Source organism: Pan paniscus, chromosome 9 (genome assembly GCF_029289425.2).
Source record: "Pan paniscus chromosome 9, NHGRI_mPanPan1-v2.0_pri, whole genome shotgun sequence".
Lineage (NCBI taxonomy): Eukaryota > Metazoa > Chordata > Mammalia > Primates > Hominidae > Pan > Pan paniscus.
In genome coordinates, this window is record NC_073258.2 from 59,743,042 (window position 1) to 59,765,387 (window position 22,346).

At 36.8% G+C, this 22,346-nt stretch overlaps 1 protein-coding gene across 2 annotated transcripts in view; it reads left to right on the forward strand.

The window, feature by feature from the left end:
• The first annotated feature begins 619 nt into the window (after nucleotides 1–619).
• ZFP91 (ZFP91 zinc finger protein, atypical E3 ubiquitin ligase) overlaps nucleotides 620–22,346 on the forward strand; it is a 42,291-nt gene continuing 20,564 nt past the window's right edge. For both annotated transcript variants that reach the window (XM_008951805.7, XM_034932662.4), the window contains exons 1-2: nucleotides 620–963; nucleotides 6,223–6,251. In XM_008951805.7, the coding sequence (XP_008950053.4) occupies nucleotides 620–963; nucleotides 6,223–6,251 (373 nt within the window). The remainder of the gene's footprint in view (nucleotides 964–6,222; nucleotides 6,252–22,346) is intronic.

The following is a 22,346-nucleotide window of genomic DNA, read 5'->3' on the forward strand; positions in this document are numbered from 1 at the left end:
GCGGCCTAAAGAAGAATAGAAAGAGCCCTTGTGGTATCAGTGGCTCCTCAGGGAGGCAGGTGCGCGCGCAGCCAGTCTAGGGTTTGCGTGAGGCGGGGAAAGAGGTGCGATTTCTTCTCACCCGCCTCCCTCGCGAGACCTGCCCCTCGCACTGCCCCTAGCGCGCGTTGAACTCTGGAGGGGGGAAAAAGGTCACTTTGGGATTGTCGCGAGACACAGCCGTTTAACGGTGAGAACGGGTGCGCGGGGAAGGAAACCTCGCGCGCTCCCTTTTAGCCGTTTCCTGATTGGCTGAAGGAAGGGGTGGGGGCGGGAACCTGGGGCGCCGCTGCGTGTAAGACTGCGAGGGGCGGGGTGAGGAAGCTTGTCCTCTTCTCCGATTGGCCCGCTGAGCGTCTGGCGGGCGCGCGCGCGCGCGCCGCCAGCGGTAGCAGACCTTGAGTGGCAGGCGGTGGGGGGGGCGCCCTCGGAGCCGGGCGGACGGGAGGGGGGAAAGAGGAGCGCAGGGTGAGAGTGAGCCGCAGGCTTCGGGAGGCGAGGGGGCGGGGGGAGCAGCGCCGAGGCCGCCGCCTCCGCCTCCGCCGCCTGGGACTAGGGGGTGGGGGACGGACAAGCCCCGATGCCGGGGGAGACGGAAGAGCCGAGACCCCCGGAGCAGCAGGACCAGGAAGGGGGAGAGGCGGCCAAGGCGGCTCCGGAGGAGCCCCAACAACGGCCCCCTGAGGCGGTCGCGGCGGCGCCTGCAGGGACCACTAGCAGCCGCGTGCTGAGGGGAGGTCGGGACCGAGGCCGGGCCGCTGCGGCCGCCGCCGCCGCCGCAGCTGTGTCCCGCCGGAGGAAGGCCGAGTATCCCCGCCGGCGGAGGAGCAGCCCCAGCGCCAGGCCTCCCGACGTCCCCGGGCAGCAGCCCCAGGCCGCGAAGTCCCCGTCTCCAGTTCAGGGCAAGAAGAGTCCGCGACTCCTGTGAGTAACAGTCTTTCAGGCGGTGGGAAAGACCCCCATCTGTCCGTACGCAACCTTCTCGGCTCCCGTAGCGCCTGTTCCACGTGACATCCTGCCTGGTCTGCCCCCTGCCGGCTCCGCACGCCAGATGTCACACCGTTTCCCCGGGAGCCTTCGTGCCTCCTCTCTGCGCCACCCTCATCTCGCTCCTGTACTTTTGCCTGTCGGGCCGTTTCCCCACTCCCCGAAATCATCTTTTGATACACCCCTGCACTCGCTAGTGATTCACCTCCTCCCTGCCACCCGCAGGCTCATCCCTCTTTCTGGCATCGGCACCCCCTTTGTCAACCTATCCCTTTCCTTTAGGCGGCTCTCCAGTATTACATCACATGCCCTTTAGGGAATCCACAGCCCGATCATAGCCTTCAAAAATGTGTCCCCCGCCCCTTCGCGTTAGCTCAAGAGCCAGATGTACTAGTGTGTTTATGTAGCTTTTTTTTTTTTTTCACTTTTCTAAATTTTCGCAACCCTTCTCATTCTTTTGAGAAATTTGCTACTTATTATGGTCAGGTTAAAAGCCCACTGCTACGATTTTAAGTATGGAGTCTTTCATATAAAATTATATGAGCATTCTTTAATGTTTGTTTTTACTAAGTAGCATATGTTTTATCTTTGTGTTTCGTGTTTTTAAATGTAGGAACTTCATCCTTGAAATTAGAATCATCTGAGAGGAATTCCTTTATTACCTAGACGTAATAGAGGAAACATGAACAGGTGGCCAGGAGCATTGTTTTAAATTGTTCGTTAAAATAATACTCATGTTAAGAATACTGAAGCACACAAGTTTGTAAATTCTAGAAATTAATCACATTAACTATTCAATTCATGACTGAAAACATCATTAGTGACCTTTGACTTTTGAGTGAAAACAGATTAGTAAAAACAGAGAAAATTGAAGTGAGGGGGAGTCAGTTTTAAGTGTTCCCTTTCTTCCAGTAGAGATAGTGGCAAGGTTTGACTTACACCAGACCTAATAGATTTAAAACTTGAAACAGACTTGGTCCAAAATTAAGAGTTAAGCCTGTGTCTTGGCATGCTTGCCTTAGAAGCCTCTCAGAAAGAGAAATAAAATTCAGAGGTAATCATATTGTGGTATTAGATATGCTTTCAAATTTTTGAATGTCAGCTAAGTTAACATAATTTAGAGAATTTGTTGTAAGAACTGCAGTTCTGTCGACAGCAAAAAATCTGTACTTACAGATTCAGCTGCAATTAGACTTCTAATTGCTGTAGATGCATTTCATCTTACAAAAATTTTATAGTTCTATATTGTTTAATCTCATGAATTTGAAAAGATACATGTATATCATTGACCTCATTTGGATATGAATTCCGTGAGCAAATTCCTTAACCTACCCATGCCTTAGTTTCCTTACCTATAGAGGATAATCTCTGCAACGTGAGTTTGTGAGAATTAAATACAGTGTGTAAAGCGCTAGACAATGCCTGTTGTAAATACTAAGTACAAGTTGCGTTTTTCAGTAATGGTGGGATGGTAGATCCTTGAGTGGTTTGTAGTGAGGTTTTTCATATAAATTATGCAAAATGTGATTTTTTCACTCTTTAATATTACTATTCGTAGAGAGGGTAATACTTAAAATATTTTTAAAATTTCCTTTTATTCTCACCTACCCCTTGAAAGTTAAATATACCTATATCTCAAGATAAGATAATTATGTCTAAAATGTTACCTGCTGTTTAATTTCTTTTTTTTTTTTTTGTTTTTGGAGATGGAGTTTTTGCTCTGTTGCCCAGGCTGGAGCAGTGCCACGATGATCTCTGCTCACTGCAACCTCCGCCTCCTGGCTTCAAGCAATTCTCCTGCCTCATCATCCCAAGCAGCTGGCATTACAGGCGCCCGCCACCAATCCCAGCTAATTTTTGTAATTTTAGTAGAGGTGAGGTTTCACCATATTGGCCAGGTTGGTCTCCAACTCTTGACCTCAGGTGATCCACCCGCCTCAGCCTCCCAAAGTGTTGGGATTACAGGCGTGAGCCACTGCGCCCAGCCTGCTGTTTAATTTTTGAAGGAAAATAAATAATTTTTATCTAAAACAGTAATTTTACCTGCTGTCATGATTTATTTTTGCCCTAACTCTTGGCAACAAAGTACTAGTGACGCTTTAATTCCATATAACTGTTACTGTTGTATATGGATGAAGATGACTTAATTAAATTCCTTCCTTTTTTCTGCACAATGTTCCTTGTGGGGAGGAAGAAATAAGTCTGAATTCTTAGCGCCACCCCCCTCCCATCCAATATCATTAGAAAACAGTAGTGACAATGGTATTCTTCTTTCAGCCCCAAAATTATCTCTTGACTGTGTTTTTGATCAGGTTGTTAAACAAATTTTCGTCATAATAGAGTTTTTGTTACACATTTTTACCTTATTCCATAATCTGGAAATCAAAGGAATGCTAAAGCATTTTAGCTTGGCAAACTTGTTTCATCAGTATCTGGGCCTGGTACTATGCTGAACTAGGTGGTAGAAAGAAAAATGAGACATGGCCCTCATCTTCAAGGACCTTGGGGTGTAAGGCAAAGATGCATTGATTAGTGGAGATATGTCAAATGTGTGTGTGGTATACAGATTTTCAGTCATAAAATACATTTTAAGACTTAATTTTTTCTACATAATTTAATCCTTTAAGATATTTCAAGAGGTTTTGAGTCCAAACCCTGGTCTGGTATCTTTGACTTTGAGTCATTTCTGTTTTCCAAATGACCTTTTGAAACTTTTAAAAAGGAAGGTTTATTCTGTATTACTTACTTGTTCGCGCTAGTCCTTTTTCCATATCCCAGCATTTCCCTGTATACAATCTTAGTAATCAGCTCTTTAACCTACATTTGATTCTCTTAATTAAAGTGATAGTAAAGTATACCATAGTTTAAAAGGTCAAGAAATGGATAGATTTGGATTGGTTGAAACCTCTGTTCCCATTGGAAGGCAAAATAATAGAGTGGATAAAGCATTGGACTTCAGTCAGAAAGTTTTATGTTCCAGCTTTGTACTGTGCAGTAAGTGGCCTTGAGCAAGTCACTTAACCTCTTCATTTATAATTGCTTCATTTATAATTGATATTTTATGGATTTGTGAGATGAGCTTTATAGTTCCATATTTAGCTTACAGTTTTTATAATCTGATGTTATAACAACTTCTTTTCACAATGAACTATTTAGGGGTTATTGGGAAGAGGAAATATTTGTGGATGAAGGGGAAATAAAAATTTTTCATTGTGCTCAAGAGAGGCACAGAGTTAAATGCTAGAATCATGATAAATTGAAGCATAGAAGGCTAGTAGGAAAAATAAACCAAATTTGAAGAAAGTTTATGTATCCATACTAAGAGTAAGACTGATCATTTGCTGTATGTTAGCCAGTAAATTACAGTTATTTCAAGTGCACGTTTATATACTGTCTTTAATTTTTGAAGTAAAATCTAGTAGCATTAGTATACTAGTTTTTGCCTATGATTTTTTTCTGATTCATCCATGCATTCTGCTAGTAGGGAATGAAATTGTCAAATTAAGACTAGGTTAAAATGTATAAGGCTTTTTTTTCATTCTTACATATAATAGCCCTTCATTTATCCTGTGCATTTCAAAACTTAAAACTTTAGGGACAAATACTTTTTAAAAATTCTAACTTCGCTGTTGAGTAACCATATTAGCTAATACTGAGTATTTTTAGATGTCTTCCTTCAGGTTCAGATTAAGGAAAGTAGTTTTATTTTCTGGTATATGAAATTCCATTTTTGGTATATTTTCTTGCTAAAATTAAAACAGTAATAAACCTTTAGGTGACCTTTCTTGCTGTTTCCCTTTTGAAGGTCATGGATAGTGAGGATGAAGAGGTGGTAATATTCTGAATTGAAAAAACTTACAGTTCTTTGGAGAAGCCTTCAGTTGTACAAGACTGAAATCCTGAGTGATCAGGATCTTAATCAGTATGATGATAGAAATATTGAACCAACTTTCAAGGTTTTTGGAAAAGTTTGTTATATAAGTTTTCAAAAATTTAGCAATTATTTTTGCAGTTTTTATTTAAAGATGGGATGATTAGCAGTTACGGTGTGTTAATTGGGACATTGGTAATGTGATTTAAGATAAAATTATAATACCAGTCTTTTTTAAAAAAGTATGGAACAAACAGTGATAACTATTGTTTCTAAGTAGAATAGATTTTTGTATTACACTGTGGCTTCTGTATTTGTCTGGGTATTTATTTATAACATATTGTAACATAATAGAGTCTTTACTATATTAGGTTTACTTTCGGGAGGAGCAACAACAAAAAAACTTTGTACTGTTCAGAGATACTCTGTGGTATCTATATGATAAATGTTCAGGGCCTGTTGACTTTTGAATTTTAGTGGTAAGTATAGGAAGTTCATTATACTGTCCTCACCAGTTATGTATGAGAGAAATTTTTCTGAATGAAAAACCTGGGGATATGTCTGATTTTTGTTGTTTTGGGGGTTTTTAAAAAAATCTTCAGGCTATAACAATTTTTAAGCTCTTTACTGTTGCTTTTTAATTTGTAAAGGGCAAGTTACATTTACTTGTGAGGTCCACCTATTGTCTTTTTAGAAGTAGATTTTGATTTGGTCTTAACAAACAATTTTAGGGTCTTTTTAACACTTCATTGAGTTTTTATTATGAAAATTGCTAAATATACACAAAATAGGGAAAATAGTATAATGAAACCCCAGTATTGATCACCTAGCTGAGATTTTGCCATGCTTGCTATGTCCATCCTCCCTGTTTTGGCAGAAGTATTTTAGAGCACATCCCAAACGTTGTCATTTCATCTCTAGTTAGTACATTTATATAAAATAAGAACATTTTCTTATATAATCACTTAATGTAACAAAATTAGTAATATTTTCTTTGTATCAATATCTTAGTTAAAAATAGGTGTTTTGAATGATATTCTAGCTCTGTGCTGTCAGTTATGGTAGCCACATGTGGCTATTTAAATTTACATTAATCACAATTAAAAATTCAGTTTCACAATTACATGAACTGTTTCAAGTGCTCAGCAGCCACATGTGACTGCCATACTGGACAGTGCAGATATGTTTCCATCACTGCTGAAAATTCTGTAGGACAACACTAGTCTAGATGCTTTATCACTCTGGAGGTGAACCTGAAAGAGATATTTATGTTTTCAGAAAATGTGCTAGATTGTTCATTAATGTTTTATTCTTATTTCTTTCAGATGCGTAGAAAAAGTAACAACTGATAAAGGTAAGACTTGGTCATCCTTACCTCTAGCGTACATTACACTGATTATCTTTTAATCTGTTAGAAAGCCTCATCATTCAAATTGGTTCCCATTTAAAAGGAATTTTTATTTGGTAAAAAATTACTGGAGTAAGAAAATATTTAGACGACAGCAGGTTTGGATAATAGAGTATATTGGCATTATTTAGAAACCTAATAAAGGCAAATCAGATTGTTTGATGGTAATTTATAGTAACTTTTTTAAGCCTTTTATTTTTAAATGAGGTAACAGACTGGAATGATACACAGTATACAGAGTAAAGTGAAGGCAAAAGTTTTTATGCTAGTAGAAATACAGATTAAAATTACAGGGTGAAGAATGCTGAGTGTTCTAAGAATTCAGCCTGGTGAATAATTAAATTAGGTCAATATTAGGTCATTTTCCTTTAAGTTTGAGTGTTAGCACACCAGATGTATGTATTATAGTTTTCTGTTTTCCTGGATTATGACAGGAAGCTAATGTTCACTTTTTCAATAACTTTTAAAATACTTTATTCTGGCTTTGCAGATTAGGTTATTAAAATTGCCCTAACATGTTGGACCAGTTGCTTATTCGTTTCATTTTTGTTTTTTTCTAATTTTTGGCTGTGTTCCTTGATGTTAAATTCAAACACACAGCATCCTCCTTAAAACTGAACAAATATACTTTTAGGCACATTTCTTTTATTATGTGTGACCTTGACCCAGGCTTGACATAGCCAGTTTCCAAACTCCTAGAATCCACCTAGTATCCATAGCTTTTAAGGTCTACTTATAGCCTGCTACTATTTCTATAAAAGAATATATGTATATGCATTTTACATATCAGTGTATGTATTACATGTACATGAGAATCTTAAGATTTTTCTGTTCTTGATAATTCTTCGAGAACGTATAAGGCAAGTTTAAAGCCTGGATTTTGTGCCATATGGAAGAATGATAGTGTAATTTAAGAACCAATAACTTGCATTGGTGGTGGCTGCTTTGTAAATAATTAGGTTTCAATGCTAAGATTTCTTATTTCTCTGAATTTTGGAATGTGAGTCTAATATTTCATAGTATAGCAGGCAGAGGTTTTTCATACCTGCCTTTTTTTTTTTATTTAGAAACCTTGGCATGATTATTTTGTCTAGCAAGTTTTTTGTTCCTGTTGTTGTTACTTAGAAAATAGGTTATGTCTGCCAAAAATGGAAGGTCTCACATTTCTTATTCAGAGATCAATTTGGAGATTTTATGATGTGGAGAAAATGTAGAGACAGGTAACAAGTCTAGAGCATTCTGATTAAAACAAAAAGCAACCTGCTTTTGTCAGAGCTGAAATTACCTTACGTGTCCAAAGAAATCACTATGGGTTGCCTTGAGGCGAACTTGAAGAAAGGTGGAAATTTGGAGCCCCTTTTGGAGAGAAAAGTAGATGACCTTTGGGTAGATGTCTTTTTTTTGTTTGTTGAGTAAAGACAGGGTTTAGCCAGGCTGGATTCGAGCTCCTGGCTTCAAGTGATCCGCCTGCCTCGTGTGTAAATGTTTTAAACTAGAAGTTGACTTATTGGCGTGTTTTGTGGTTGTGCAGCTGTGGAGAGATTAAAACTACATTCTGGATAATTTGATCCGAAGATCAATCCCACTTTACTGTTTAAAGGCCCTGGATCTAGATATTCTCAAATGCCAATCTTCATCTCTGTTAGTTTACCTATTAAGGTAGCTGTTCAACTCTATGAACAGTAGATAGGTATATAAGAACTGTAACATTCATACAAGATGAATGAATAAAGAAATGGAGGCTCGGGTAGTCACTTTTTCCTGTTGTGTTTCGTATTTAGAATTCACCTTAATTACTTTTCTTCTGGTCATTTAACTTCTCAGTTATTCTGGTACTCTGGAATAGTCCTCATGTTTAGTCTGCTAAATTTTAACTGAAATAACTCATGTTCATTTCAGAAGTTAAGGGTTTTTCAAAACTTTAAACAGGTTTTATTTTTTAGAGGTAAGACTGGCCTTCTGTTATATTAATGCTGAAAAGATATCTTCAGGATTGTTTTTACTCTTATTTACTCAAACCATCTAGAAATTGTATGCCTTCTTTGAGTTGAAGAGAAGAACCTTTGACATACACATAAACAATATTGCACACACAGAGTAGGCAACTTTCCATTAATTTGCAAAGCTGCAAATTAAGTTGCAACTTAAAAGTTAAGTTGCAAAGTGCTACATTCATTTTTTTCAAACTGAAATAATAAACATGAGTATTAGTTCCTGTTTTTGCTACCCTTTTTTAACCGTGATTGGTGTATAAAACAAATGGAAAGCTACTATGCTAAAATAGTGTTAATTCATTCAACAGGTAATTGTTGAGCATCCACTATGTGTCTGGCGCTATTCTAGGCACTGGATTCTACTGGTAATCAAATAAATGAAGAAGTCAAAACAGTGTAATAATGTTTGATGAAGTTGGAGCTGAGAAAGCTAAGTTTAGATGAAATGATAAGGGAAGACCTTTTGGTGGAGGTGACATTTGAGATTACACCTGAATATGCAGATAGTTAATTTGGACAAGGAACATTCCACACAAAAGTTAAAAAGGAAAAAATACTTCAAACTTGAAAGCTTAGTTTACCACTGGCAGAGGATTATCTTCATGATTGTGGAGTTTCCAAGAGTGTTAGCAGAAATCTTAAGGGATGGAGATCTAGTTCCTTTTTAACTTGGCTTTATGTTTTCATTGTTTCTCTGTTTTGAACCAGTGTTGTACTTTGATTATAAAGTAAAAGAATGGTCTACCTACACGTAATTTTTAGTTATCCCAGTGTTCATTTTAACTTATTTCACTTTCTAACCTCTGACTAGACATGTTATGAAGTCTAATTTTTTTTCTCCCATCTGTTATGTCCTTAGTGAGGAATAATAGTTAAAACTGCCTCTCAAGATAAAACATAAAAATGGAGACCGGAATACCTTAATGTTGATTAAAGTATGTTTTAAGTGTTTAATGGAATGATAATAAATACTGTAGAATCAAGTAGATGTGGGCAGTGCTTCAGTTATTAACGTTAGATAGATTATTTATTACAGAACTTTTCAGAAACTTTGATTTTTGAGTAATGTGCAGTGTAAATACCAAAATTTTGCAGCAATTACCTAACCTATTTGACTTATAAGACCCCCTTTTTAAAGAACATTTCGTAAAACTGGAGTTTACAGAAAACATACTTGGAAATACTGCATGCTTGAAAATTTGATTGTATAAAACTCTGGATCTCAACCTTTTATTCAAAATCATTTTACTCTTCAGTTGCTCTTATGAAATAGTGATGTTTGACAGTGATTACTGTGAGTCTCTAACTTGTGTAGTCAGGAAAAAAGAAGTCAGTCATCAGATAAATTCATAACAGATCTCAGCATTTACTTAGATTATTTGGAGCTTAACTGTTAAGTATTTACCTTACCTAGTTTATCATAATCAGCATACTATCTAATTATTACTAAAGTATTAGTTTATTTTGATTATTTTTCCTCCTGTCTGGATGACATCCTCAGTTTTTTTCTTATATTGATACAGTCTAATTTATTGCTTATGCCTCTGTGCTCCATGTTTTAAAATTAGAATTAATTTGTTATTAACAGTTTTCATAGATTTCAAGTTTTATTTTTCATGTATTGAAATATCTTTGATTATCATATCCTCTCAAATCAGTCTCTTGTATCCCATTCATCTTGGCCTCTTGTCAACTTGCAACCTCAATATAACATTGACTGTTTTTACTTCCTTTACAGATGTGTCTCTTTTATAGTATACTTTTTTGTTGGTTTTTCTTTCTTTCTAGTATATTTAAAGAATATTTTTATTATTTCTAAAAATACAGAAGACACATTTTTATGCTTTTTTTCCCATTCCAGTGAGAAAATCTAACTTGTAATTCTTACCATTTGAGTTTGTGTACAAAAGGAAGAATCGAGAAGATACTGAGAACATTGTCTTCACAATTCTTTCTTGAAAGATTTTGAATCTCCTTGCTAATGACCTAGTTTTCCTAGTCAAAATAAAATCTTTTAGGTTTTGAATAGAAAAAGAGTTCCGGAAGGAAAATGTGTAGGTGAGAAAGGGCGTGTATAAGCCCAGTCTTAACACTCAGATAGGCTTTTAAGGTTTTTTTGTTTGTTTGTTTTTGAGACAGGGTCTCATTTTATTGCCCAGGCTGGAGTGCAATGGTGTGATCATGGCCCACTGCAGTGTTGATCTCCTGGGCTCAAGCCATCCTCCTGCCTCAGCCTCCCAAGTAGCTGGGACTACAGAAGTGTGCCGCCATTTCCAGCTAATTGTTTTTGATTTTTTTATAGAGACAGGGTCTCACTGTGTTGCCTAGCCTGGTCTGGCTAGGCAGTCCTCTTGCCTCGGCCTCCCAAAGTGCTGGAATTTATAGGCATAAGCCACTACACCCAGCCTGTTAGTTTTAACTGAAATATTCCCCTTTACCAATTAAATGATACTGTTCTAAATTTAAATGTAAGTTAAAAACAACAACAACAACAAAAGCCTCTTTCCCTGGCTTCTCTTAATACTACTGAGATTGGCTAATATTTCAAAGCAAACTTTATTTATGGAAAACAAAGTGCAGCTAGTGATAGAAATACACAGAGTAGTTCAGTTAGGTTTCAGAAACTCAAGTTTCTGACAATATAATGTTCAAGCCTCAAAGGCTAAATACAGTAGATAGGCATTTTTGTTTGTCCTTCCTTCCTAATCTTTTATCTTAAGGTAGCAATAACTGTATTATTTCTCTTAGTGTGAGAATAATTTACTCAGACATCTTGTTCCATGTTGGGTATGGCCCAGATCCTTTAATCCGTATTGCTAGTTCAGACATCCAAACCTCCTTTGGTTCTTCTTTTCCATTATTAATTTCCTACAAATAAAGATATATGTCACTTATAATATGTGAATTGTGATGTAGGCTTAAAAAGCCTTGATCATCAGCTTCTTTCAGTTATGGGATTACCTATCAGGTAAATGAGTCTTAACTTTATAATAATTTGCCTATTACAGCTCAACTTATTGCCATCTTCGACACAGTTATAAGTTTATTCTGCTATATCTATTATTTTACATTGAGATCCCTTTTCCTGCCAAGACCACTTGAGAGTTAAAGCAGAATGCCCTGATAGAAGAAAACTGAAGCAGAGGAAACTTAAAATCCTTAGTGGGGAAACCCATATTCAGCCAGTACAAATCCAAAACCTTTAAGAGAGACTTGCTTGTATCTTCATTTTGAAATGAGCCTTAGTGGATAAGAATCTGTGACAAAAAGGAATATTGCCCCTTGACTGTTAAGTTCAAGAAAGAAGAAATTCCTCTGAATTAAAACCAGCCTGAATAATCTAATGCTATCCGGGCAAAGGCTTCTTTAGCTTCATAACAAAACCATCTAAAAATTTAGTGGCTTAAAACACAGCAATTTATTATTTACTGGTTGGGCTGTTCCCCCCTCCTCATTGGTCATTCAGTTCAGACTTGTTTTATATTATGGTGGTTGCGGCGCAGTGTTCCAAAATCCTGAAGGCAGTAACTGCAAGGTGTCTTGAAACCACCCCCACGGTATAATCAATCAGTTGTATTTCTGTATATTAGCAACAAAAAATAGAAAATCGAAGTCATAAAATCAAAATAAAATTTATATTAGTATTTACAACCCTATAAGCAAGATATACTGCTCCATTTACTTAGGTTTTTAATTTTACTCAGCAATGTTTTGTACTTTTCAGTGTATAGGTCTTTCAAATTTTTTATCCCATTTATCCCTGAGTATTTCATATTTTTTGATGCTGTTAGCTTAGCTTAATTGGGATTCCCACTGTGTTTAAGAGTGGGATTGATTCTTTAAGAAAGAAGAGGTGCCTAGATGCTTTGTGGATATCCAGTCATGGCTACTGTACATTTATATTCTATTATTTAACCGTTACCTAACTGAAGGGCATTTGATATTTCTGGTTTTTTTTTTTTTTCCTGAGATTACAGGTGATTTTTAGAGAAATCCTATTAAAATGTACCATACGTATACAGAAATGCACATATTATAAGACATATACATGTACTCTTGTTTCTCCTCCCCCTTCTTTATTTTATAAGTGGGCGGACCCAGGGTGAGCCCAATCATGTAACCATTTACACAACTGAAGAAATAAAACATAATTGTTTTGGAAACTCCCTTATGCTCCTTCAAGTCAACCGCCCCCAATTGTAACCACTATTTTGACTTTAGCAGAAATTAGATTTGCCATTTTTTGAATTTTACATAAATGGAATAATACAGTAGGCACTCTTTTGTGTCTGGCTTATTTTGCTCATCATTTGTGACAAGTGCTGTGTTTGTCATAGATCGTTTATTTTAGTTGTTGTATAGTGTCCCATTGTGGGAATATAACCACAGTTTAACTGTTTTACTGTTGATGGATGTTTGGGCAGTTTTCAGTTATTAGTCTTTATGACTAGTACTGTGATGTATATTTTTGAAATATAGTGTTATTGGGATGTAATTTATACATCATAAAATTCACCCATTTCAAATGTACAATTTAGGGATCTTGGTACATTGTATGAATTGCACACCTATCACAATACAGTTTTAGAACTTTTTCTTCACCCTAATAATGTCCTTCATGCCTATTTATAGTTAATCCGTATTCTCACCCCCAACCGTAGGCAACCATTAATCTACTTTCTGTCTGTATAGATTTGTTTTTTTCTGGACATTTTGTGTAAATGGACTCAGACATACAATTTGTGTTTGTATATAGGAAGCATTATGCATTGTATATAGGAAGCATTATGCAGGTAAGACAAATTTGTATCTAGAGTCTATTCCAGTAACAACAAAGCACTGCCACTTCCATGATGGAAGTGGTCCAATGTAGTGAACCTTGCACCAGGTGAGCTGGATGATCACCCCAGGGAATGGTGCCATATCAGGGACTCGGTGTTGGTCTCTGCTGCTGGCATATTAGGCAATTAGCAGTGGCTGTAGCCAGGTCAGCCTGGGTTTGGTTTTCAGCAATCTCAGTTTTGCAGCTATAGTAGGTAAGTATTGTTTTCAGGAAAGACACAGAAACTTTGAGGTCATTTTTGTGATGCTCGAGCTGGGAATTTGAACCCCTGAGCACATCTTTTTTTTTTTTTTGGAGACTGAATTTCACTCTTGCCCAGGCTGGAGTGCAGTGACGTGATCTCGGCTCACTGCAGCCTCTGCCTCCTGGGTTCAAGTGATTCTCCTGCCTCAGCCTCCTGATTAGCTGGGATTAGAGGTGTGTACCACCACATCTGCCTAATTTTTTGTATTTTTTTAGTAGAGACGGAGTTTCACCATGTTGGCCAGCCTGGTCTCAAACTCCTGACCTCAGATGATCTCCCTGCCTCAGCCTCCCAAAGTGCTGGGATTATAGGCATGATCCACCGTGTCCAGTCTGCACATCCTTTTCTTTATCCACTTCATGTTTTCTAGTTAAGAGCAACCAGCTAATTTCATTATATCATTACTTTGACCAGAATGTTCTAAGGTATCAAACAGATGATCTTTAAAATGAAGGAAATTCTGTCATTCGTGACAACATGGGTGGAACCAGAGGACATTATGCTGAGTAAAATGCGCCAAGCACAGAAGGATAACACTGTATGATCTCGCTTGTGTGTAATCTAAGTAACTGTCTCATAGAAATGTAGTTACTGAACGCCGGGGGGTTAGGAGGTGGAATGAGAAAAGGGGAGATGGAGATGAAAAGGTACATACAGACTTTCAGTTAAATTGGGAGAGTAGGTTTTAGTGATCTATTGCACTGTGTATTAGTCCCTTTTGAGTTGCTAGAAAGGAATATGTGAGACTGAATGATTTGTAAAGAAAAGAGTTTTTTCTGACTCATGGTTCTCCAGGCTGTACAAGCATGGCACCAGCATCAGCTAGACTTCTGGTGAGGCCCCTGGAAGCTTTCGCTTGTGGTGGAAGGTGGAGGTGGAGCAGGTGTGTCACAGAGCGGAGCGAGAGAGAGGGGAGGAGGGGCTAGGCTCTTTTAAACAACCAGGTCTCACATGAAGCAATAGAGAACTCACCTATTAGCACAGGGATGGCACCAAGCCATTCATGAGGGATCCACCCCCATTACACAAACACCTTCCACATCCAATATTAGGGATCACATTTCAACATGAGATTTAAAGAGGACAAACATCCAAACTATATCACACTGCACGGTGACCACAGTTAATAATAATGTATTACATATTTCACAGTTGCTAAGTTGGTGAGCTGATGTGTTCTATTGTTTTGAATGAAACTAAGTTTATCTGTCTGTCCCCAGCAGCCACCAGATGCTCAGAGAGCACCAGCAGGTGATGAAACTGCATGGGTCCCTTTATCAACACTGTATACTTAGGCTACAATAAATTTATACACAAATATTTTTCTCTGCTCTTTCCTTTTCTTAAACGTGTCCTCAATATTAGTGCTACGCTTGTATATGTCTTTCATGCCCCAGAAAAAGTGATATGAACAGAACAAGATTGTACTGTGGTTGTTTTTAATATATTTTTTAATGCAAAACTGCTGCTGGAAGAGAGAAATCAATGAATAAGCCAGATGTTGGGGATAGCCAAAAACAACACATTTCATAAATATTGAAAATGATCCATTTTATATTAACCAAGCTAAATCTAGACAATAATAGTTTGTTTTTATGTGCTGACAATTCCCAATTTTATGTTTGTAGCCCACCCTGTCCTTTGAACTTTAGGCCTGTTGATGTTTTACTCAGCAATAATCTCAGACTTGGTCAAAGCAGAACACATATTCTCTCTAGTGTCTCTTCAAGAAACAAAAAACCCTGATCTTTTTCTTTGTTTTCATCATCAGTCCAATTGTTCAAGTCAGAAATCTAGAATCCCAAATCCTTGGCATCTCCCTCTATCCCTGTTAAGTCATTCTCTAGTCCTGTCTCGTCTGTTTCCTAAGTATTTCTTATATCTCTAATTCTTTCCATATTCAGTGGTATTGCCCTCTTTAAAGCCATTATTATCTGTTGCCTGGCATATTGGAGTAGGTTTTTAGCTGGTTACCTAGCATCTACTCTTGCCCCTACCTAGCTCATTGTCTAGCCTGCAGCCAACATGAACATTAAAAATGCAAATCTGATCATGTCACCGTTCTGTTTAAACTCTGTCTGTGGCTATTAGGATAAGATTCAAAATCCTGGAAGGACCTTGTTAGATTTTTTTATGCCTCCTCGGCATGATAAATGATGGGTTTTGTCATGTTTTCTCTGCTGCAGTCATGTTTATCTTCTTTCTTTCAATTCTCAAGACATGTACATGTACTCGTTTCTCCTGCCCCTTCTTTATCAGCTAGCTACCACTTATTTATTCTTCAGAGTTCACCATATTTATTTAAACTTAAATGTTGAGCTAATTCTTAGCTATAGAGAGCATTAAGTTAATAAGCACTAGTTTTAAGAGCTGTGTTTTCAGAGAAACCATCCTTTCACCTTCTCAAACTTATGTCTGAGCAAAGTCTTAATGTTTTTAAGAAGCAGAACTAATTCACCTAATGCCTATACTTTGAACGTTGATGACATTACTTTGTGATTCTATTTTTGTTTTGCTCCAAACTTTTAATATCTGCAGAAATTCTGTGAAAGCCTAATATTTTTTATCCTTTCTGTCAGTGCACCAGTGGCTGATGTCTGCTTTGAAATCAGTAAGCCAGGAAAAAACATATGTAGATGGAGTAAACAGAGATGACTAGAATAAGAAAGAAAAATCTAGGCATTAATACACAGTGTTGATTTAAAAATGAGTAAACTGTTTTGAAATGTAAACATTCTAAATTTCTTAAATACAATTTTAAAATCTCATTTATTTTCCGGTTTTTAATCACAATAAAATTTCTCTAGTTCTGTTTTGAAACATAAGGAAATACAGCATGTGGCTTTAGGTTAAAAATTCACTCATGGAATAATTCTTACAGGTGTTTCAGGTTAGTATATTATATAAATGGGGCCCTCTTGGCACTTGAATCCAAGGCTTGGTGGAAATGAGCCAAATCTGGATTGAGCCCTTGCCGTGGTGCTTTCCATTTCTCGTTTATATGGTTAGGTGTGGTATAGTAGAAAGAATATAGACTTTGGACTTAGATATACCCGTGTTTAGTTCCCTCAGCAGCTTTTAATATGTGCACTTGGGAAAGTCAGTTACTTGGTTTCTTCATCTATGAAGATAAGAATAATAAATACTTGATAGGGTTATAACTGATTTTTGAGAAATGAAAAAAATATATATTACCTAGCAGTTAATACTTAAGATTTGTTAATTGCCCAGAAGAAATTTAAATACTTAAAGAGAAATTTGAAGACCTTTACCTTTAGTATCTTCCCAGCTTATCAACTAACCACACCCTGTTTTACCCTACAATAAAATAATAGCATTGATTATGTTAGAATGGCCCTTCTAACTTAAAGTATTTTATCATGACCAAGTGGCTCTCATCTTTTGGAATTTGATGGTTTGACTTGTTATAATAGTTATCTCTGGCTGTAGGATTGAGATAAATCATATTTCATTGTCTGCTATCTAGAAGAATTAGAAGAAAACATTCCTGCCAGTAGTATCAATCTTTTTTTTTTTTTTTTTTGGTTTTGAGACGGGGTCGTACTTTGTTGCCCAGGCTGGAATGCAGTGGTGCGATCTCAACTCACTGCAACCTCTGCCTCCTGGGTTCAAGCAGTTCTCTTGTCTTGACCTCCTGAGTAGCTGGGACTGGTGTGCGCCACCACCGGCCTGGCTAATTTTTGTATTTTTAGTAGAGACAGGGTTTCACCATGTTGGCGAGGCTGGTCTGGAACTCCTGACCTCAAGTGACCTACCCATCTCCGCCTCCCAAAGTGCTGGGTATAGGCTTGAGCCAGCATGCCTGGCCTAGCATTAATCTCTTATTGTCTCAACTCATAGTATAAACCACTCTTACTTCATACCTTCTTTCAAGAATGTACAGTTGGCCCTTGAACAACATGGTAGGGTTAGGGGCACCACCTCACCCTCACAAACAAAAGCCTGCATTTAACTTCCCAGAAACTTTACTAATAGCCTGCTGTTGACCAGAAGCTTTATCAATAACATAAAGTCAACTAATTCATATTTTATATGTGTATTATATCCTGTATTCTTACAGTAAAATAATCTGGAGAAAAGAAAATTTATTTAAAAAAACCATAAGGAAGAGAATATATTTACTATTCATTAAGTGTAAGTGGATCGTTATAAGGTCTTTGTCCTCTTCTTCACATTGAGTAGGCTAAGGAGGAGGAAGAAGAAGAGTTGTTACTCTTATCTCAGGGGGTGACAGAGGTAGAAGGAGTGGCAGGAACATTTGGCGTAGCTTTACAGAAATACAATTTCTGCCTGACTTCTTTTTTGTTTTTTCGTTTCTCTACAAATGTTTCTACACTTTAACCATTTGCTTTAGTTTCAGGGCAGATATCATAGAAGGGTTCCTGTCATAAAAGGAAGTCAAAAGCAGCCTTGAATAATTGGAACCTTTCTGCCAGAATTTCTAAGTTTTTAATGTTAGTTTGTTTTCTGGCATTGCTTCTTATATGTTGTCTTTCTGATCGTCTGGCACCTGTTCAAAAGCACTCATCTTCATCATGTCATCTTGTTACTTCCTCTTGTGTGGTGTCTGTTTGCACCTGAATTTATCCAAGATGCTTATTTTTAAACGCTTCACCATCACCACCCCACCACCACCTTTTTTTTTTTTTTTTTTTTTTTTTTTTGCCATATTCACAATCTCTTTCATGATTTCCTTGATTGGCTCTGCCATAAATCCTGTGAAGTCATGCACAACATCTGGACACAATTTTCTCCAGCAGGAATTTTCTATAACAATGATGGCATCTTCAGTGGTGTAATCCTTCCTGACTTTCATGATGTTCTCTCTATTGGGATTTTCTTACAGGGAGTTAACAGTCCTTTTCCATAGAATATCGTGTAATGAGACTTAAAGATTCTTATGACCCACTGATTGGGAAGGTGAATTAGAGACATTGTGTTTGGGGGGCAAGTAGACCACTTCAACACCTTTGATGTTAAATTCATGAGGTAGCCAGGGGCATTGTCCAATATCAAAAGAACTATAAAAGGCAGTCCCTAACTGGCAAGGTACTTCTTTACTTCAGGGGCAAAGCATCAATGGAACCAGTCTAGAAAATTAGTTCTTGTTTTCCTGACCTTTTTGTTGTACCACCAAAAGATTGTTGGTTTTTCTCTTCAAGGCTCAGGAGTTAGTAGCTTTATAGATAACGGCAGCCCTGATCATAAACCTAACTGCTTTTACACAAAACAGTGGAGTTAGCCTATCCTTTCCTGCTTTAAATCTTGTTGCTTACTTCTCCTCCTTACTAATATAATAAATGTCTTTTGTGGCATTTTTTTCTGGACTGGGGTAGTTTGCATTAAAAACTTAGGCAGATATCCTTCCTCAACTGTTTTCTTAACAGTGCCTGGGAACTTGTCTGCTGCCTCTTGGTCAGTAGAAGCTGTTTCTCCTATTATCTTGACATTTTTAAAGCCAAATCTCTTTCTGAAATTATCAAACCATTCTTTGCTGACATTAAATTCTTTCTTCACCTTTCTTTTGCTTTAAGTTGTCATATAATGAGTTTACTTAGAGTCTGTAAGTATGCCTTTCTTATAGCAATTCTGTACCCACATAAAAGCTGCATCTTGAATGTGAGATAAAAGTATTTTGCAAAAACTGCAAGATTTTTGCACCTGCTACTGTAGGTGCAGCAGTGGCTTGACAAATTTCCTTTTCTTCAGTACTTTTTATGTTGGATTCATTTATCTTAAAATGGTGAGCAACTGCAGCTACACACTTCAACCTTCTATGCTTATTAAGCAATTCAACTTTTTCTTGTAATACCGTGACTTTTCTCTGCTTCTTGGAAGCACTTCCAGTATCACTAGTGGCAACTCTTATGGGTCCCATAGTGTTAGTCAAGGTTTCAGGTATTGCTCTAAACATAGTGAAAAATGAGTTGACTGAGAGATACCACTTTTACTGTGACAGTAAATTCACTCAGGTGGTGATGATTATCCTCATGACATTTTAAGCAGATACTTGAAACAGCTGAGCTTGCTGCAATAGCAACAGGAGATAGCTATGAAATTATTATGTACGGAGTTAATTTTATGCAGTTATTCAATAGTACATCTTTACGTTTCTTTACATTTCTCTGGACTTTGGATGATACCATATATAGTCTAAGACTTTGTGAGTGTAAGTTTTGTTGAATTTTAACTTTTTATATTTGTGTATATTTTACAGTAATGTCATCAAATAGAGTGGTATCTATAGTTTATGCATTCATGACATACCTTAATTTTTCAATATTTCTAGGCTACACAGTTTGTCTGCAAGTTTTTTCAAATTGTCACAAATCTCCAAAAAATTTTCTTACACATTTAAAAAAACTGGCGTATGAATGGATCCATGCAGTTCAAAGCTTTGTTGTTCAAGGGTTAACTAACTGTAGTTATATTCACTGTGTCTGCATGTTGCTCATGCAGTGACTAGTATGATGTCTTCCTTTACCCAAGCTAGTATGGCTTTTTTCTCTTATTATTTATGTATCAAGGAACCTCCTCAAGGTTAGCTGCTATTATAAGAAATGACTGGAAATTGTCTTTGAAGTACCACACAGAAGAAACTTGGCTTGTTTCCTATCTGTTTATGATTGTTTATGCTAATGTATGGATTGTCCTTCAGTTGTCAATTTCTATTCCAGAAACCTGGCAATACTTTTGTGCGTGTGTGTGTGTGTGTGTGTGTGTGTGTGTGTGTGTGTGTGTGTTTTGAGGTGAAATTCACATAACAAAAAAATAGTAAAAAATACTTGAAAGCATGCAATTCAATGACATTTGGTACATTTACAGTGTTGTACAACCATCACTTCTATCTAGTTCCAAACATTTTCATCACCACCAACAAAGGAGACCCCTGTACCCATTAAAAGCAGTTATTCCCCCTTCCCTCCTGTTCAGCTGCAACAAACATTAATCTGCTTTGTCTCTATGGATTTACCTATTCTGGATATTATATGTAATTGGAATCATAACAATATGTGACTTTTGTTTCTAGCATCTATCATATAGCGTATTTTTAAGGTTCACATTGTAACATGTTAAGATTGCATTCCTTTTTATGGCTGGATAAAAATTTTCGTTGTATGTATATATGACATTTTGTTTATCTATTCACTGGTTAATGGATATTTGGGTTGTTTCCACAATTTGAGTATTGAGAGTTGTGCTTCTATGAATATTCATATGTAACAAGTATTTCTTTGAATAGCTGTTTTCAATTTTTGGTGTATGTACCTAAAAGTGGAATTGCTGGATCATATGGTAATTCTGTGTCTAAGTTTTTCTTAACATTTTTCTTAACACTGTTTTCTTAGGTTTTCCTCATTAGCTGCCTCATTTTACATGTCCACCAGCAATAAACAATGGTTCCAATTTCTCTGCATTCTCACCAACACTTCTTATTTTCTTTTTTTATTATTTTTAGTAGCCATTGTAGTATGTGGGAAATGGTAATCTCATGTGATTTTGATTTGCATTTCGTTAATGACTGATGTTCCGTATCTTTTCAAGTACTTTTTTGGCCTTTTGTATATCTCTGGAGAAATAATCTGTTTAGGTTCTTTGCCCATGTTTTAATTGGGTTGTTTCTCTTTTTGTTGTTAAATCCAAAGACTTTATATATTTTGGATATTAGACTTTTACCAGATATATGACTTGCAAATATATTCTCCCATTCTGTAGGGTTGTCTTCACTTCTATGCATTTTTTAGTGCTAGCTGCTGTGTTTAGGTCTTTGATCCATTTTGAGTTAATTTTTATATATGGTATAAGGTAGGAATACAATGTCATTTTTTGCATGTGGATATCCATTTGTCTTAGCACCATTTCTTGAAGAGACTGTTTTCCCCTACTGAATGGTCTTAGCCACCTTCTTAAAAATCAGTTGACCACAGATGTATAGATTTATATCTGGACCTTTAATTCAGTTAGTTGATTTAATTATTATTAGTCTTATGCCAGTAATACATTGTATTGATTACTGAAGCTTTATAGTAAGTGTTGAAATTGAGAAGAAAAAAGTGCATCTTTAATTCTGTTTGTTTTCAAGATGGCTGTGACTAGTGTAGATCCCTTGCATTTTCCTGTGAACTTTAGGATTGGGTTGTCAATTTCTACCAAAAAGGAAGCTGGGGTTTTGATAAGAATTACATTTAATCTGTGGGTTTATTTTCAGAGTATTGTCATCTTAACAATTTTTCAATATTTTATTCCTTTTTATTCTATTGTACAGGTAATCATTTTCTTAATTTCCTTTTTGTTCATTGCTAATATACTTAAAACAATGAATGTTATGTGTTGGTCATATATTCTGGCACTTTGAATAAAGGTAATAATCATTTTCTTAATTTCCTTTTTGTTCATTGCTAATATGCTTAAAACAATGAATGTTACGTGTTGGTATTATATTCTGGCCCTTCGAATTTGTATATGACCTTTAACAGTTTTCTTTTGTGAAAATTCTTTAGAATTTTCTATATGTAAGGTCTTTTCACCAGCAAATAGAGATACAGTTTTACTTCTTCCTTTTCACTTTGGGTGCCTCTTTTTTTACTTGAGTAATTACTTGGCTAGAACTTCCAGTACAGTGTTGAATGGAAGTGAAGAATGAGGCCATCCTTGTCTTGTTCCTGACCTTAGCAGGAGAGCTTTGTCTTTTGCCACTGCGTATGATGTGAGCTCTGGGGTTTTTAAAGGTGTTCTTTGTCAAGTTGAGGAAGTTCAATTCTATTCCCAGTTTTTTGTGTGTTCTTATCATGAAAGTTTAATTTTGTCAGGTTCTTTTTCTTTTTTCTACATCGAGATAATGGTGTGTTTTTTCCTCTCTTTATTAATGTGGCATATTACATATATTTTGTATATCGAACCACCCTCATAATCCTGGGACCTGTCTCAATTGATTATAG